Below are 13,824 nucleotides of genomic sequence, written 5' to 3'. Positions count from 1 at the left end.
CAATGATTAAGATTTGAAAGTTCTTTTCGACAAGCATTCGTTTTCTTTCTATTTAGGTTTGTTTTCGGTTGCGATGAGAGATTTGGCAAACATTCAAAACAACTCACCGAAATGGATTGTTCTTGATGGTGATATTGATCCCATGTGGATTGAATCTTTGAATACTGTTATGGATGATAACAAGGTAACGTGGTCATGTTATTTTTTCGAAGGGGGGGGGGCTTATGCAACCTTTTATCAATACACCCTATTCCTTTGATTAATAAACGAAACTATACTCTCTGGCCGAGTAGAATATGCACCACTGCAATGTCTTCTAACATTACATCACGGACCCAATAGCTGATTGGTTGTAAGTGATGTAAAATCAGTCAAAACGTCACTTTAACCAATCACGGCCAGCTGTCTCGGCTATCTATGAACTGAACAGAACATTGGAAGGAGCGGGGATTCGAACCGCGAACCTCTGGTTTGAGACGCTGACGCCCTAGACCACTTGGCCATCGCTCCTTTGATTTGATAATATAATTCTGCAGTAGAACAAAATCACATAAGTTTTGATATTTGAATGATAGTTTCTAAAGGGTTTTTCAATCTCTTCTTTCCCAGGTTGCATTGTGCGGTACTCAGATGTGGTGGACAACGGAAGTCGGTATCTCATTCAATCGATTGGAAGAAGGCTATGAAAATGCTATGAAAGAATACAACAAAAAACAGGTACAATATATGCCTTCTTTTTACTATACATTCTATTTGTAGTAGCCTAAGAAAAATAACACTTCCCTTGGTTTCAATTAATATATGTATCAACTAAATGCATAATAAAATAATTAGAGGACTCTTTAGTCACTAGGCAATTCAACGTTTTGCCGCCATGTTGTCGAATCGTTAGATACCTAAGACTCCAAAAGACCTTCAGGATCTTTAACAAAATCTCATTGACCCTCTGGATATTCCAGGTTTTTGACGTACTAAACATGCGGGTGAAATTCGTTTTTGTAATAGTCCGTTGTAGTTTTGACGAAAAATGGATTATGGCATTTGATTTATAAGAATATTATAATAATTTTTATAGACTCTTATGTGACAAATTCTCTCATTCTTTCCACAGATTCATCAACTAACGACATTGATTACTCACCTTTGTGGTGACTTAACACCTGGTGATCGCCAGAAGATTATGACCATTTGTACCATCGATGTACACGCAAGAGATGTGGTAGCCAAACTCATCTCACAGAAAGTGGATAATTCACAAGCTTTCTTATGGTTGAGTCAGCTCCGTCATCGCTGGGATGATAACAAGGTACAGTGGATTCTTCTCGACCTGAAATATTTACAGTTGACTTTCGCTAACGGGGAATATTATTTGTTCGAATTACATAGAGATAGAGATTCGAAATCAAAGAAAGTATAGAAGGGTCTCGAGTGGGATGGAAAAGATCGAGTTTAGAAATTCGAATTCGAATAGTTTTTTTATTAATTTTATAGTTCACTTTTTCAAGATCGTTCTGCGCCGGTTTTCAGAAAAAGATTTTTTCGGGAGGCCTGTATCTAAAGTCGGCTTTTCGGAATTGGATTTGTTTCAAATTGGCAGTTTTTCCCCATTGCTTATAAGAAGTCAAACGTGTTTCCTTTTGGAATTAATTTTAAGGGAAGTTTAAATCGAGAACAGCTCTTTAAAGTATTTCTAGATTTTCCAGTTTCATTAATTTTTTTATGTCTTGTTTAGATCCTAAAATATTATTAGCTCTCCCTTTCAAAACCATTTTTACCCTGAAAATGCAAATTGCGTTTTAAAACAGTTTTTTACATTATCTAATGTTTTTCAATTGAAAAATATTGGCAAAAGAGATATTCGAATTTTGGTTACTTTTTGGGAACTTTTTGGCTAAAATCTTTTAATCGCCGTTTTGCAGATTTTCATTTGGCTTTTTCTTCTAACAAAAACATTTTGATCAATCCCACCATCCAGTTAACAATTTAATGCATCGCAGGGTTGTTTTTCTCCTTATTGCTATCTAAGTTTCATCATCAGGTAGGTCCTTCACATGTTGCTTGTTACCCTTCAATTTTCTCAACAATCATTTTTCTATCATTGCAGGGACACTGTTACGTAATATTTGTGATGCTCAATTCACATACTCTTATGAATATCTCGGTAACACACCACGTCTGGTCATCACACCTCTTACTGATCGTTGTTACATCACATTGACACAATCTCTTCATTTGAACATGTCCGGCGCACCGGCTGGTCCGGCAGGAACCGGTAAAACGGAAACCACAAAGGATTTAGGTCGTGCTCTTGGTATTATGGTTTACGTCTTCAATTGCTCAGAACAGATGGATTACAAGGTAGGAAAAACTGAATCACGTTTTTTTTGTAAGAACAAACTATATAAGAACATACGGCTTTGATGGCCAAAATAAATAAGTTAAGAACATTTAAGGCTTGCGTACTCTAAAACAACCAATTTCTTATGAAATCACATTAGAATATGATGATGAAAATAAGAACATTTCAAGAACATTTTTAGGCTAAAAGCTCCAAAAGTTAAGAACACCCGAAGGCAACTGTAAACCAACTAAAGTTTATTCCATCTGGTTTAAATAATGATAAATGCTTGAATTTTTCAATGTCTTTTTTTTCCTTTAGAGTTGTGGTAACATTTACAAAGGTCTTGCACAAACTGGTGCATGGGGTTGTTTTGATGAGTTCAATCGAATCTCAATCGAAGTATTATCTGTCATTGCTGTACAAGTCAAATCCATTCAAGATGCTATTCGAGATAAAAAGAAACGTTTCATTTTCCAAGGAGAAGAAATTTCGATGATTCCGACTGTCGGTATTTGGATCACCATGAATCCAGGTTATGCTGGTCGAACAGAATTGCCAGAGAACTTGAAATCTCTTTTCAGGTTAAGAGATATTTTACTGATATTCTCTTCTTTAGAACATAAGCTACCCATTTTTTCTGTAAGCCCACAAAATTACGTTTCAGAGGTTTTACTTATTATTGATAGGCTGGTGAATGAAAAATTATAACCGGTGATTCTAGATTCTAGGCCAGCGAATTTTTAGAATCCCAGTGTATTGATAAGCCTGAAAATGTCCTTAAGGTGGCTTGAGTAATAATACCGAAGTAGACCTGTGTCTCCTATTAAGGCGTGGTCGACTCATGAGGGTCTGACCTCAAAAGATAAGATTAGAATTCATCGTCGATGAAATAGCTCAGATAGCAACGACATTTTACGCTATTCCTTAAACCGAAACCAGATTTCACGCTTCATAGGTTGATAATTTTTTAATTATTTTTTTCCTTTTTCACAGACCTTGTGCTATGGTTGTTCCCGAATTTGAATTGATTTGTGAAATTATGTTGGTAGGCTGAAGGTTTCGTTGAAGCCAGACTTTTAGCAAGAAAGTTTATCACTCTTACACACACTATGTAAAGAATTGCTGTTGAAACAGTATGAGTTAATGGTAACTTTTCTACTCGAATTTTATTGCCAGGTACCCCGATCAAAGTCAATTCATACAATCAGATTTGTAAAGTGACTTAAAGCAACACCACATAGCTAACAATACAATGTTATAATAGACATTAGACATAAAAAACTTTTTTCAATACAGTGAAACGAACCTATAACTGGAATGTCTCCTTAACTTGAACAAGTTTTATGGTCCCTTCAGTTAACAATGCTTTATAAACCTTACTCCATTACTCGAAATTTCTTTAACTCGAACAAATTTGCGTTCCCCGTGAGTGTTCGAGTTATGGAGACTCCACTGTAATAACATCAAATAGTAAGTCTTGCTGATATCATCATATAACTATACCAGTCTCCTTTCCCCATTTGAAGAGAACATACACAGACCAAATTTTGTTTGAAGTTAAACTTGTTGTATTTTCTGGTTTTATAATCCCATTTGATTCTATCTAGGACCATTACGATTGGGGCTTACGTGCTATCAAATCTGTCCTCGTTGTCGCTGGTGCTTTAAAACGTAGCGACAAAGGACGAGCTGAAGATCAAGTCCTAATGAGAGCTCTTCGTGATTTCAACATTCCCAAAATTGTGACAGACGATTTGCCTGTTTTTATGGGTTTGATTGGTGACTTGTTCCCAGCTATGGATGTACCCAGGAAACGTGATTTGGACTTTGAAGGCGATATCAGGAAAGCTGTATTGGTAAGTTTGTCGATTTGATATTTTTAGTATGTATTATTGCAACTAAAAGGTAGCATATCTCTTTAACCTTCATTTTACCAGGGTCAGATAGTGTCTGATGTATGTATCTGTGCCTGTAGAGAGTTCGTGAAAATTTTTATAGATTTATAAAGCCCAAAGGTCTAGATGTCGTGCTTTGGCTGAAAAGTGTGCCGAGGTTAGGTAGGAAATCTTAGGTAGGTCACGTGGCGTTACAATAGAATTTCAGTGCTTAAACAATAAGAAGCTTTGCAGGTTTTCGAAAACAATAACAGCAATATTTTTTGCAATGTTCACTTTTTTTTGTTTGGAAGAGCATAAAGCACGACATCTAGAAATCTGTGATATTGTTTACGTCATATCACTCCTTTTAATTAGCTTGAGCTCGATCCCGGTTTATTTGGCTTTAGTATAACGGTTGATAGGTGTATTCAATATTATGAAAGTCTTATAAGATCTATTTCTTAATTATGTCTTTCTCAAGGCATTCAGTAAATTTAATGCACAAACTAAGGGCAGTTTAAATTTCTCATTAAAATAATTTTTAAATTACCAGGATTTGAAACTGCAACCAGAGGACAGTTTTATTTTGAAAGTGGTTCAACTACAAGAACTTCTGGACGTCCGTCATTCCGTTTTTGTTATTGGTGCAGCCGGTACTGGCAAATCTCAGGTACTTTGTTTTTTATTCGAGACTCGGGGAAAAGTTAAGTTTACTTTTAAGAACGAAATGGTCGAGATAAGTTTCACATGGTATATCTATTTATATTTTCTGTTAAAGTGAAATTATTAAAGACAATTATTGTACAGTCAAAAAAACATGTGAATTTTGCTACCGAGGAGTGTTTAAATTCTAGTCATTACCATAAGATTCTAGCGTTTAAAAAATAATATTTTTCATGAATTAGGTTATCAAAGCCTTGAACAAAACGTATGCAAACACCAAGAAGAAACCTTACTTAATGGACATGAACCCTAAAGCTGTCACCGCTGACGAACTGTTTGGTTACATTAACCCTGCCACTCGTGAATGGAAAGATGGTTTGTAATAATTCAATTTACCTTTGTCTATTTGATGTTTAACTTTGACTGGGGAGGGGTCTGGGGAAGATCTACCAAAAAAAGTTTGACAGTTCCATGTAACGTATTGACTTATCAGTCTCGAATTTTGAAAGTTGATTTGGTATACCGGGATATTTCGAAGGGCGAACTTAATTATTAATTTATTGGAAACAAGCGCGTCAAGCGAGTCGACACTGATCAATGATTTGCCTGCAATGGAAAAAAAACGCCATGTTAGAACGGAAAATTTCTTTTGAGGACAAGTTCATTCCGTTTTTTCTTCTACTTTAGGACTGTTTTCGGTTGCGATGAGAGATTTGGCGAACATCCAAAACAACTCACCGAAATGGATTGTTCTTGATGGTGATATTGATCCCATGTGGATTGAATCTTTGAATACTGTCATGGATGATAATAAGGTAACGTGGTCATGTTATTTTTTTCGAAGGGGGGCTTATGCATACCTTTTATCAAACACCCTGATTTCCTTTGATTACAAACAAAAAACTATACTCTCTGCCGAGTAAGAATATGCACCACTGCATGTCTTTCTACATTACAATCACGGATCCAATAGCTGATTGGTTGTAAGTGACGTAAAATCAGTCAAACGTTACTTTCAACCAATCACTGTTGGGTCCATGGAAGACATTGCAATGGTGCATATCATGAATATACTTTTGATTAACATCATCAAGTTTCCATTGATTCAATGCCATCCTCTGGTGGTATCTATCCTGCTCATTTCAGATTTGACCTATAAATGAGCTTTGATTTGATAATGTAATTTTGCATATTTTAAAAGAAAAATCACAGGAAGTTTGATGTTGACTGAAGGTTTTGCCATCACAATTAAAAATTCACTTTCTCTTTTAGGTGTTGACGTTAGCCAGTAACGAACGTATTCCACTATCACCTTCTATGAGATTGATCTTCGAGATTGGTGACTTGAAGACAGCCACACCTGCCACTGTTTCCAGGGCTGGTATCCTCTTCTTGAATTATGCTGATGTTGGATGGAGTCCGTAAGTCCTTTGCTCTCGTAGTTTTTCAGTTGTTTTAGGTTGTAGAACCCTCTTGAATCTGTAGATCTCGCCGATTTCGTCAAAGTTTTTTTTTGATAATACGCTCTTCTCTGCAAATGCATATTATTCTATTGAATGTGTCATTTTACTGTCCAAACTCTTTCTGGCAAAGGGTTATTTCCCCGTTATCTTCGTCAAAATATTTCTATGTCAGCTCTAGCTTGGACGGCCTACTTTCTGACCCTACCTATTCTAATTGTTAGAGCAAGCCAACAATTGGTACTAAGTTGGCAATTGAAATCCTTGCTCGGAAAAGATTGAAATACAAAGGTGGATCATCTAAAACAGAGCTTATTCATTTTACTTCTTCTCGAAATCTTACATTTCATAAAATGTTCTGCCCTCTTACAGATATGTCCAAAGTTGGATCGATCGCCGTGAAATCCAATCAGAAAAAGCTAATCTACAAATCCTCTTCGATAAATATATACCTATCTGCTTGGACACACTCCGCGTTCGATTTAAGAAGATAACGCCCATTGTTGATATCAGCATGATTCAAATGTTGTGTTATTTACTAGAAGTTTTATTAACACCTGAAAACACGCCCGCCGACTCTAATAAAGAGTTATATGAACTCTATTTTGTGTTCGCCGCCATTTGGGCGTTTGGTGGAAGCATGTTCCAGGATCAGGTATACCGTCTTTTATTTTATTTTCATTTTGATAAGAGATTAGTGACAATGAGCCAGATTGTTCAATTTTTACAGTCATTCGACACTAAAACTTTGCATTTTGTGTTTACAGTCACCTTATCCTTTTGTTTTGCTCGTATACAACTTTGGCATGTATAGAATATCCCGGCTCTTCTGTGATTTGTACTGGCTTATTATGGTGGGAGGGAGGTTAAGCCATATCAGAGATGATCTACCTTACCTGACAACCACTTTGTACTTCAAACTACTGAAAACATTTCCGCCGGAATTGAAAATTTCCAAATAAATCAAGAAACGAGCTAAGTTGGCCCCTTAAATGAGATTTTGGATTTAGTCTTTCGCGGATAAAGCTCCAGCTTGGTTTTGTCATTTTATGTAAGCTGTTGCATCGCAGCACCACTATCCAAATATTTGCGATTTTGGCGCATTTGATTTTTGAGCAAATTGTTAACGATGCTTCCGGACTCACTTAATTCAGAACAAGTTCAGAATAAATAAAAGAAAAAGCTATTGAAATCCGCTTTGACAATTACAATTTTGAAATTTAACTTTTTTCTGAAGTATTTCGCTAATAATTTCTTTTTTTACTTACCCAGTTGACAGATTATCGTGTTGAATTTTCAAAATGGTGGACAACCGAATTTAAGACCATCAAATTCCCATCTGCTGGAACTGTTTTTGATTATTGTATCGATGAATCTTCCAAGAAATTTGTATCGTGGTCAGAAAAAGTTCCCAAATTTCAATTTGATCCTGATATGCCATTACAGGTAATTATTGTTGATTTCACCTCCCCCTACTACTGACAAAAACTAGGGTGCTTCCGTTGAAAACATTACGTCATGATAAAAATGAATCAACGCAGACCTCTCACTAGATTGGTGATTGATTGTTGATTGGACTCTAGTTTACCAGCATTGAATGCTGCTTCATATCTGCAAATTGAGACGCGTCACCGCATTGTGTTTAGACACTTTATGTCGCCCTTGTTGACTCAGACCCATTCCCTTATTCCAGGCAGATTTTATGGGGCAAGGTTTTATCGTTTTTTGCTTACATTTTCTACTAATTCTTTTATAGAACAGGATATTCTAAAAATCTTGATTTGTGTCAATGTTTGTGCCAATTTTGACGATAACTTTTTTCCCACCCAACATAAAACGTCCTTATAATTTTAGATTTAGAAAAACTCTTGCTCTTAATCTGTGATAATTTTCTTTTTTCATCTACAGGCTGTTCTGGTGCACACTGCCGAAACCATTCGCATTCGATATTTCATGGATCTTCTCATGGAAACACGGCGTCCTATTATGCTTGTCGGAAACGCTGGATGTGGTAAAACTGTATTAGCCGGCGAGAAATTCTCATCTCTTGACCCCGACCAGAAAATTGTGACAAATGTTCCTTTCAATTATTACACGACGTCCGCTATGTTGCAACAAGTTTTAGAGAAGCCGCTCGAAAAGAAAGCGGGTCGTAACTACGGGCCTCCTGGAGCCAAGAAAATGGTTTATTTCATTGATGATATGAATATGCCAGAGGTAAGCCTGATTCTGTATTCTTTATTAAATTCTTTTACGATTCTCGTTTCTCTCTATTAGTGAGTTTATGTATCGGAGGTTATCGGAGGCGACCGTCAGTCAAGGGATTCCCTCAATTGCGGTATAATTTTCTACCGCAATTGCGGTAGGAACATCGCTTTTACACAATCCATATTGTAAGTATTGTTAATTGCAAGTACAAGAAACATTTCAAGATTCAAGCTTCGAGTAAATTCTACTTTCTAATTGAACTTTGCTATTTGATTATTTTTGAAGTCGTTTAATCCATTGAATTAAACGGTTATCCAGTTTTCAGTTTAGAAAAAAAAATTCCCTTTGAGCTTGTTTCCATTTCATATCATCATTTCTTCTCTGTCTTCCTTATCCACAGGTCGATACATACGGTACAGTACAACCTCACACTTTGATTCGTCAACACATGGATTACAGTCATTGGTACGATCGTGCAAAGATCACCTTAAAAGACATTCATAATTGTCAATATGTTGCTTGTATGAACCCCACAGCTGGTTCCTTCACCATCAATCCACGATTGCAGGTTTGCTTTCAACACAACGTTGTTTCAACGTTTATTCAATGTTCACAACGTCTATATAACGTTAGATGAACTTGAAACAACGTTTTGTTACAGCTGGCATTTAAATCCGGCTGGCATAAATTCGCCAAAACAACATCAGCCTAATCCCCCGAGATGGGGATTGATTGATGCTGCTGATACGTTTGAAAAATTTACTATCCTTAAATGGTTTTAATTCAATTGTCACATTCATAAACTTAACATTAGGTTTTTCTAGAACTTTAATACAGTAGTGTCCATAAATTGAACGGCCTTGGAAAAAAGGAAATCGTTTGACTTATAAGAGATTCAAGTTGAAGAGGAGGTTTTCAAATTATAGCGAAACTCCTCTTTTCGCCTTGATTTACGTAAAATTTAAAATTTACGAAGGTATTGTCAATATTCTTTAGGTAGTGACATATTAGTGACACATTTTTAGAAGTTGTTTTCTGTTAGAAATTAATGTTGAGTTCTTTTTATTCATGCAAGGATCTGATGATCAAGGCAGAACAAACAACAATTCATTTCTTATCACTCTTTTATTTCTCTTCCAGCGTCATTTCTGTGTGTTCGCCATCAGTTTCCCAGGAGCAGATGCATTGAAAACCATCTATTTGAACATTTTGAACGCACATATTACTTACATGGATATGGGTACCGCACTGTTGAAGATTTCTGAGCGTGTTGTCGAAGCTGCAGTCGCTTTTAACTCCAAGGTAAATAAAAGCAAGAAGTCTGTCACTCGATGTCTAAAGTACAACAATATTTCTTAACTAGCAATTGAAATAAGATTTACTCTTTATCCAGCTTCTCTTTTGTTAAGGCCAGGCAAACCGATCCAACATTTCAACCAACATGCCTTTTTTCTGATGTTGGATAAAATGTTGGATTGGTTCGCGTCAATTCAAATTTTTGGAAAAAAACGAAAATTAAAAAAAAAGAAAAAATCACCATCAAACATTTCATCCAACATTTGCGGCGAGATCAAAGAAGCTCTCTCATTGAATTGTGTAATTTTTCGTGCTGGATTGGTTTGGTGGTACTTTTTTCTCTATTTTTTTTAATTTTCATTTTTTTCCAAGTCATGTCGGGTGAAATGCTGGATCGGTTTGCCCCGGCCTTGATTTTCGCTTCATTCAACGCAAGTTTTTCCATCAAACATTTCATCCACCATTGGAAAATCGTGTTGGATGAAATGTTGGACTGGTTTGCCCTGGCCCTTACTGACATGTTTATAAATTAGTACTGACGTGACCAAAGAAGACTTATTTTTAGGTTCTTTCAAAAATATACTCTTACAATAATAGTGGCCAATCTTGTAGGACTCTTGACCTTTTAATAAGGTATGAGTTTTTTCCGGTCAAAATATTTAGGTCTTAGCCAAAGAGAATGATCCTTCTTATTGATGTCAATAAAATGGCTTTGCAAATGACAATAATGGGTTTTGTCAAGGTGCTTTTAACCGACTGGTTTTTTGATTCGTTTCTTTCTTGCTTTTTCTTTTAGATCACAAGTTCATTCTTGCCAACAGCCATCAAATTCCATTACATCTTCAACTTGAGAGATTTGTCCAACATTTTCCAGGTAAATGCTGCCTGAGAGAACCCCTTAATTTCGACTTTTGGTAGGGTGATTTCTCTAATTAAATTATTAATTATAATTGGAACCTATATTATTCAAATGCCTCCTTAACTCATTAGCCCGTCAGGTAACAAACCTCTTAAAATTTTATTAACTCAAATTTTCATAACTGGAACAAAGTTCTCGTGCATGTTTCAGTTACAGAAACTCCACTGCATTGTTTTTGTTGATAACAATCAAACTTAACTTGAAGGATGGGGCCTCCGAGAATACGGTATTAGACGAAAAAAATGCCCGGTATTGAAGGCCGAATTTCTGGTATTCCGGTATTTTGTACCATCGGAAGACCCCTCTCCCCCCCCACTTGAAGGTATTGATTAAATCGTATCCTTTTCTACAGGGTATTCTTTTCTCGAGTAAAGAATGTTCGAAAGCTCCAGTTGATTTGGTGCGTCTTTGGAATCACGAGTGCAACCGTGTTTACCGTGACAAGTTGGTTGATTCTAATGATATGGAACTGTACGATAAACTACAAACAGACTTCAACAAGAAACTTTTTGACGTGAGTATTCAGAATTTTCACACCTTTTAAAAGATTCAGAAACCAAGCCACTGCCTATCAAATTAATTCTTTAATACCTTCGACAAAATATGCTACAAAAAGTAAAAAGCTTTTTTACATCATTCAGTCTTAAACCTATCCCAAAACTACTTTTTAAAGGTGTTTGAGGAAATTTTATGACACAAGGTAAATCTTTTCCTTAATCAGTTTCTCAGAATTTTTTGCGGGATCTATTTTCCCGAACATACCTAAAGTTTGCGTCAGTTTTTTAGAATTTTTCGCGGAATTAACTTACCGAATATACCTAAATTTTTATTCCGAAAGTTTTATTTCGTGAATTTTTTCTCTTTCTCATATTTCTATTTGTCCAAAGCTCATTGGATTTGCTCACTTTCATATTTTCATATTTCACAGGATTTAGATGAAGACGCCTTAAGTCAGAAACCACTCATCTTTTCACATTTTGCTGCTGGAATTGGTGAACCTAAATACAATCCAGTACCTGGCTGGGATGAATTGTCTAAATTATTGACCGAAGCATTGGATAATTACAACGAAGTCAATGCTGTTATGAATCTGGTCCTTTTCGAAGATGCCATGTCACACATGTATGTATATTTGTATCTCTGATAGACAAATCTGTATTTTTTAGTACAGATTCGATGTAAAATCCTTATGGCTTAGAAAATAATGACTTTACTTTAATCATATAGAAGTTATTCGGTGATTTTGGCAAAAAAGCTCCGAATGATGTAACTTTAAAATTATTTCCCATTTTTGAGTGTTTTAGGATTTAGAATTTAGAAAATGGCTTCTTTATTGTCAGTGGGCTACTTTGGACTACTGCTTTTTCACAAATTGGGCTTGACTATTATTACCAAATTCAACCAGTTTAAGGTTGAAACAATCTTACCTTTCAAAAAAATTTAATAAAGTTCTTGTTCCTTTTATTGAATTTTTTTACAAATTCTTTGATAGTTGTCGAATCAATCGTATCTTGGAAGCACCTCGTGGCAACGCCCTCTTGGTTGGTGTGGGAGGCTCTGGTAAACAATCATTAGCAAGACTGGCTGCTTTCATCAGTGCTCTTGAAGTCTTCCAAATCACGCTGAGAAAAGGATACAGTATTGCTGATCTCAAGGTAAGATAAAAGAAAACAGTTATCACAGGAGAAACTGAGCCGATCAACCGGGTGTGAGAAATGTATTTCACACCTTGAAACGTGCAAGAAACTCCGCTGGTTGGGAAAATCATTCATGTTCCAAAGTGTGAAATGTACTTTTCCCATCCAGGTGATTTACGCAAATTTTCCTGTGTATTGCGTGTGATCTTACCTCGCCATCCCTCCCTGTACCCTTCTCCTCGCTTTAGTTCCAATATCAAACGTGTGTCAAAAGGCACAAAATCTTCAGAGACACTGATATTGGGCTGACGAGGATTCCCAAAGAAATAACCACAACTGCTGTCATTGATTATAGATTGCAATAGATTATTCATTGTATTCTAGACTGTAAGTCTTCCTTACTTCGTCAATAGGTCGATCTGGGAACGTTGTGTCAGAAAGCGGGTGTCAAAAACATCGGAACTGTATTCCTGTTGACAGACGCTCAAGTTCCAGAAGAACATTTCTTAGTTTTGATTAATGATTTGTTGGCTTCTGGTGAAGTGCCCGGACTTTTCCCTGATGATGAAATTGAAAATATTATTGGAGCCGTACGGAACGAATGCAAAGGTGATAGATTTACTTAACTATTTTACGGGTTGAACCCTTTGTTTGGTTATTTGTAAAACTTCGAAAGAACCTTATTTAAAGATTCCTAGATGTGATTTTTAGAATTACGTTTCCCTTGTTCCCGTTTCTCCCTTTCGTGCTGAAACAATTTTGTAAGTTTCACTTTGCCTAAAAATTAAAAGGGTTACGCGCACACGCCTTATCAAACACTCTACAACTGTATTTTGGTTAAATTTTTGTCGAACTTTACTATTTCTTTTCATTCAAAATGTTCTTCTATCTTGCCTTCAGCATCTGGTATACAAGATACACGAGAAAACTGTTGGAAGTTTTTCATCGATCGAGTACGTCGCCAACTGAAAGTCGTCCTTTGTTTCTCACCCGTTGGTAACACTCTCCGTATTAGGAGTAGGAAGTTCCCAGCCATCACAAATTGTACAGCTATCGATTGGTTTCATGAATGGCCTGAAGAAGCCTTGTTTTCTGTCTCTCGGCGTTTCTTGGAGGAGACTGAACAAGTCCTTGTAAGTGATCTTTATTTTTGTAACCAAACGTCACAGAAATGGGGCCTGAGGTTGCCTTTATTAGAAAGAAAATTTATTTCTAATGATTGCTATAGTGTAAGTCCATTCACTTTAGGTTTGTACTCTTCTTTGCCATCATGTGAAAACCATGTAAGCATATTAAAATTAACTCCTTGGAGAGTGGTTTTTACATGGCATCAAAAACAAGTGAAAATGAAAAATAGCTGGTGACACTTGAACAAAACAACCTCTTTCGTGATCATTTGGAAATTGAAATTAAAATATTTTGT

General features: G+C 36.1%; 2 protein-coding genes across 2 annotated transcripts in view; both read left to right on the top strand.

Moving 5' to 3' along the window:
• LOC136804656 (dynein beta chain, ciliary-like) overlaps positions 1–13,824 on the top strand; it is a 60,530-nt gene that overhangs the window by 33,739 nt on the left and 12,967 nt on the right. Inside the window, exons 35-47 of the mRNA XM_067061260.1 lie at positions 57–184; positions 6,154–6,302; positions 6,714–6,996; positions 7,614–7,787; positions 8,250–8,558; positions 8,950–9,117; positions 9,690–9,851; positions 10,642–10,719; positions 11,117–11,278; positions 11,693–11,886; positions 12,257–12,419; positions 12,815–13,010; positions 13,302–13,534. Coding sequence (XP_066917361.1) covers positions 57–184; positions 6,154–6,302; positions 6,714–6,996; positions 7,614–7,787; positions 8,250–8,558; positions 8,950–9,117; positions 9,690–9,851; positions 10,642–10,719; positions 11,117–11,278; positions 11,693–11,886; positions 12,257–12,419; positions 12,815–13,010; positions 13,302–13,534 — 2,399 coding nt within the window. The remainder of the gene's footprint in view (positions 1–56; positions 185–6,153; positions 6,303–6,713; positions 6,997–7,613; positions 7,788–8,249; positions 8,559–8,949; positions 9,118–9,689; positions 9,852–10,641; positions 10,720–11,116; positions 11,279–11,692; positions 11,887–12,256; positions 12,420–12,814; positions 13,011–13,301; positions 13,535–13,824) is intronic.
• Positions 604–5,264, top strand: LOC136804734 (dynein beta chain, ciliary-like; the record flags this gene model as incomplete). The annotated part of the gene is given in 11 exon segments (XM_067061338.1): positions 604–717; positions 1,112–1,306; positions 2,105–2,114; positions 2,117–2,358; positions 2,660–2,922; positions 3,335–3,389; positions 3,391–3,438; positions 3,440–3,487; positions 3,949–4,197; positions 4,772–4,888; positions 5,124–5,264. Coding segments are annotated over 11 exon segments (1,482 nt in total), but the record flags the coding sequence as incomplete, so codon positions are not given.

Source organism: Clytia hemisphaerica, unplaced genomic scaffold (assembly GCF_902728285.1).
Source record: "Clytia hemisphaerica strain Z4C2 unplaced genomic scaffold, Clytia hemisphaerica genome assembly, whole genome shotgun sequence".
NCBI lineage: Eukaryota > Metazoa > Cnidaria > Hydrozoa > Leptothecata > Clytiidae > Clytia > Clytia hemisphaerica.
The sequence above is the reverse complement of the archived record's forward strand: the minus strand, read 5'-3'. Positions and strand labels throughout refer to the sequence as shown.